Here is a 4,927-nt window from a genome sequence, read left to right on the forward strand (position 1 = left end):
TAATTACCACTTTTTCTTTTAAATTTCGAAACAAGAATCGCAATACACAACACCAACTACTTCCCTTTTAATGGTAGCATCTAGCTTGAAGAACGATCATGAAAAACGCATGAAAAACGATCATTTACATATTTCTTAAAATCGTGTTGTTGGAGTTGCTGGGGCAGTGTGTTTATTTTTTTCCTGATGCTGAATTGACATTGATGAACCATTAAATTAAGAAAGAAATGCCTAGATTCCACAAGTTTTGGTGGGAGTCTCTGTTGCTGAGTTGACCATCGTCTTGGTTTTCGTCAATTTTCACACAAGAATCGATGACTCAGTTAATCAGTCATACTAGTTGTAGTGGGAATAGTTGTAGCTGGTAATGTTGATGGGGATGCAGAGACTGGTATTATTCGTTTACTTGAAGTTGAAGTTGGAGACGTAGTTGTCTGTGTCAAAGATGTTGATGGTGGGCATTCATTTACATTCTGATCAGTTTTTTCAAAGTTGGCTCCTTCTCCAAGCTCCTCTACTGCCATAATCACGCTCTCTAACTTTGCCACTGTTTCTAGCAGAAAAACAGAAAACCTAGCAAGAGGAAGGACCTCCCTAAATGCACTACTGTTTCGTTTCATGTTTCTCGTTTGGCACATCTGGTCGGCTCTATCTCTTGACTTATCTGCTTGTATCTCTTCCCCTTTAGTAGTTCCAGGCGACGTTTTACTTATCAGATCAGCCTGTTTTGCTGAGTTCTGTATTGAGGAGGGATGTAAATTTTCTATTGCAGTTAATCCCTCCGAGAAATTTTTCTCCAGAAGTTGCGAGCTCTTAGTATCGATGAAAAGCTCTGGATCAGCTGTCAGGGAATTTTGCAGATTCTCCACCATTGCGCTTAACCGACCCCTCATTAAATTGGGGTTGTTACTTCTTCTGGTCGTCCTTACTGTCTCAGCCAGTTCACGAAGAATGTTTGCAGACTCTCTGTCGAGCTCAAAGCACGGTGTTCTCAAATTTTCTATTACCGAAAGTGGAACCTGACCAGATAATATCATCAGCCATGATTATATGATAAGAAATTAATTAGTCTAAGAAAATGCGACGGTATTATATCGGAATTTTCGACCAATACCTGAATCTCAGATTTTAACAATCCATCCAAAGCATCCACCCAGTAGGCGTAGTGTCGCGTCATGCTTCCAACCTTTTCATACAGATTCCATGGATATCTGAAGAAAAAGCGTCCATGTGGTGGTTCCCAAGTGGCAAAATTCACCTGCAAATTCCACATAAATTTCTCTGTAAACGAATAGCCAATTTTATAAAATAGGAGATGGTAGTATAAACTTTTGCATGATGTTATTTAACAATGACTCTTCGGTGGCTTTCGAGTTAAGGACAGCTTTACAGGCTCTTGGAACATCATTCTCTAATCGCTGACCATCATTTGGGTCCACAAAGTATGTTGTGATGCATTCTGCAAGTATACAAACAATTTTGGTGTAACTGAATATTTATTTTTACAACATTGGCAAGTTATGGGGGAGCATGGAACCGATGATAAAACCACTGATTTGAAATATGTGAATAGAAGAGTTTCTCAATGTAACTCATTCTTATTTCTATGGGAAGTATTTCTAAATGATGAATAAGAATCCAAACAAATATTTAAAAAAATACACCATCAATATTTCCAACATCTACCGTCACCTCGAGGCAAGTGGCCAACAACAAATGTTTATCAATAAAACCTTTTTTTTACCCAATAAAAAGCAAATATTAACATAAGAAAAACCCAAAAAATGAGCAATAGAGGGATCTAGGACCACAGATCTCCATAATCAATCTTCAAGATACATGATAATTATGGGTATGCCATTTATTGTTGGTTCTTGCTGCAACTTACCTTCCAGAGATTCTGCCAGTCCTTCCATGTTCCGTAAAATGGACTTGTGAAGATCATCCCCAGCCCATATAGGGAAAACGATCACATTAATAGCAAAGCAGAGTGCACAACCTATGACTATTGTAGACGTCCTTTGATGCGCCATTTTAAAAATATTTTCATCGCGATAACCAGAGATAGCTATGAGATTGAAGGTGAGAATTAAGATGATCACACCGTAATCGTATCTTTTCTTGATCAGTGGAAAGAAGCGCGAATATGTGTACGCTGCACCTGCATCGCCGAACGGAGCAAAAATGAATTTTCCAGGCTTTAGGAATGACAGTGTATTGACCTAAAGCAAAAATAGAGATACATATTTTTATCTGTATCTTCGGCAACATATCTCACCCCGACTCCTAAGAATCCCGCCAACAACGTGGCAAAGGATCTGTTTAGACGTTTGCTCAGCGTAGCTCCTGCATTATAGCGTAAAATATAAATTTATTATTGTTAAAGCCTAATAAGTGCTTTAGTGATAGGTCATGCTCATGAAAACGTCATATCCAAATTCTATAACTTCAAATATACCGGTCATTATAAAAATTGCTTCATGGGATTTTAATAACCCAAAGGTTGCGAATTAAAACCTTCGTCCATCTGTGGTTTCATGGGATTTTAACACCCGAAAATGATGAGGGATTTTAAAGAGTAATTACCTACAGTGAATTCAAAGACTATCACGACAGTCATGACAATCCAGATGGCATTTTCGGCAAAGGTGTCGAACATTGGCCTCACGAAGTAGAAAAGAGAGACGACAGACAGTGCGAGGCCAACTTTGATGGAATGGATAACTCTTCGAGGATCATTTGCACCCACTTGCCAAATCCTCGTGCACACAGAAAGAACAGATCTTTTCCATCGCTTTAAAGCTTGTAATATTCTGCTAACCAAACGCTCATGGAATTTCTTTTGGAGGCTACTCACATCCATCCTTTCCTGGACATTAATCGTCCACTCCATAGACGTTGAAGGAATCAGCGTGTCACCCATAATAACGTTTTCTTTCTACTGAAATTTCAAGCCCTGCAATTTAAGAAAGTTAAGACGGTTTAATCAAACTTATAAAGCTACTCTGTAATATGAGTCAAGCTCTATGCCATTGCATGAAGCTACAATTGATTTACGTTTGACGATCTCGCTCGGTCTCAAAATTCTCGCCCGTTATTGCAGCTTTACAGGGCTGGCTATAATGTCCCGCCAGAGTCCGTCTAATAAGAGAAGCCAAACCCGTTATTGCAGTGGTACAGGCCTGGCTACAATGTCCCGCCAGAGTCCCCTCTCCAGGCTTTTATACGTAGTGAAGGGTACTGTAAAAGACTGCTCACTAACCTAAGAGGATGGAAGGAGCGTTACGACTCTGAGGAAGTTGCAGAAAGCGATTATGCTTTTGCAGTTTGTGAATTAATCGTGGCATATGGTTGGCGGGAGTAAATTCCAATAAGCCAGCCAGTCCATTAGTACGATCAACAAAGTCTGAAATTCCGTCCACGCACGCAAGCCAAACAAATAACTCTTTAAAATATATTATACAATGAAGGAAAAACGGACGCCGAATATGACGATTTTTTTTAGGTGTAAATTCCGTGGGGCAGGGAAAAGTTATCAGGGTAAAGAAATATTCCAAGATTTTTGCATTGGGTTTGGGTTTGTTGTTGGGAAGTTGGTTCGACTTTTTTATCCTGCTTGAAGTGGTTGAAAGCCTTACGGAAAGAACGGGTATTTTCTAGCAAATGGAAATTTACATAAATTTTCTTCACAATCCGTTTGTGTTTCAAACCCAATAAAGATCAAAAATCATTTTAATGGAATACAATAAGACCTCAAATTGACTTGTACAATCCGTTTGTGTTTCAAACCCAATAAAGATCAAAAATCATTTTAATGGAATACGATAAGACCTTGAATTGACATGTACATATTTTTAATTATTCGAATGGTCTCGTATGCAAACCATGACGCAACGTTCAGACATACATTTGTAATAGATATGTGAATCCCAAATTTAAATATCCTGAATGGAATCAACCTATTTAAAAGATTGATATTTACAAGTGGAATTTCACAGTAATTTATTTCCTTGGACTTATCATTTTGCGAACGCTTGAGGGGAATAATGTTCACACTATTACCTGGTTTTATTTCGCAAATGCTATAAGGATTGTCCATTGAAGCCAATGACAATCCTTAAACTGATGTGATTAAATATATTTTACATGTTTGTATCGAAAGGCTACCATGCGAGATTGAGATTCACAAGGTAGAGATTAAGATTCATAAGATTCATATTGATGAGATTTTTGCTGCAATTTATTTTAATGAATAGATTATTATATGTGATAGGTTGAGTTGTCAAATTCCTCTAGGATACCTTGTAACTAGAGTCTCACTAGACTATATCATCAAGGTATGAATTAATGAGGTTGGGGAGAAATACAATTGGATTTGCATGATCATGGTGAATTTCATATAGTTTTTTATTTTTTTAAATTGATAGTGTTTTTTTTAAGACGGGATGATATGCTACCTAGATGAGTTTGCGTAATTCAATTTTCTTATTTAGTAGAATAGTTGTTCTTTCACATATAATATTAAGATTTTCTTTAAATGTATTTAATTATTTTTTGAGAATTCATTTAACACAAATTTTCAATATTTTTTAATTTGTGCTCTCACAAACATGTATGTATTTTGTTCAACTTGTTTCAGGAGATATATAACTATTTTTTTTAATCAATGTCATAAAACGTTTTATTCATAAAATTTTAATCTATTTTCTAAAAACTTGCTTTCCTTGTTGAATTTCTAATTATGATTAATGGTGGCCTAGTAAAGGCTAATGTTTATTATTCTTATACTTCATCATCTGTTACCCTAGTTTGTTTGGCCCAAAAATATTTGGCCTCTACTAAAGGTGGTGAATGGATTCAAGTGGTGAAAAACAGTAGCAAAGCAATGTGGCTTCCAACTCCCCCACTAAGAGCACATCTAGCTCTA

At 36.9% G+C, this 4,927-nt stretch overlaps 1 protein-coding gene across 1 annotated transcript; it reads right to left on the reverse strand.

Moving 5' to 3' along the window:
* Nucleotides 1-323: 323 nt before the first annotated feature.
* On the reverse strand, nucleotides 324-2,923 carry LOC149236373 (aluminum-activated malate transporter 14-like). Its single transcript, XM_089368877.1, has 6 exons — nucleotides 2,587-2,923; nucleotides 2,279-2,346; nucleotides 1,889-2,222; nucleotides 1,383-1,459; nucleotides 1,115-1,258; nucleotides 324-1,019 (listed from the first exon to the last, which is right to left on the reverse strand). Exons 1-6 carry the CDS (start codon nucleotides 2,921-2,923, stop codon nucleotides 324-326), a joined length of 1,656 nt encoding a protein of 551 aa, XP_089225003.1.
* Between the last annotated feature and the right edge of the window lie 2,004 nt (nucleotides 2,924-4,927).

This window comes from Pinus tabuliformis, chromosome 8 (genome assembly GCF_031772625.1).
Source record: "Pinus tabuliformis cultivar Carrire ecotype Pingquan chromosome 8, CPIR1, whole genome shotgun sequence".
In the NCBI taxonomy this organism is placed as follows: domain Eukaryota; kingdom Viridiplantae; phylum Streptophyta; class Pinopsida; order Pinales; family Pinaceae; genus Pinus; species Pinus tabuliformis.

Excerpts from the sequence above, each read along its gene's own strand:
- LOC149236373 (XM_089368877.1), bottom strand. The coding sequence starts at position 2,923 with ATGGGTGACACGCTGATTCCTTCAACGTCTATGGAGTGGACGATTAAT. Across the intron at positions 2,223-2,278 it reads CGGGATTCTTAGGAGTCGGG|GTCAATACACTGTCATTCCT; the intron begins GTGAGATATGTT and ends TTTTTGCTTTAG. Across the intron at positions 1,259-1,382 it reads TTCCAAGAGCCTGTAAAGCT|GTGAATTTTGCCACTTGGGA; the intron begins GTCCTTAACTCG and ends TGGAATTTGCAG.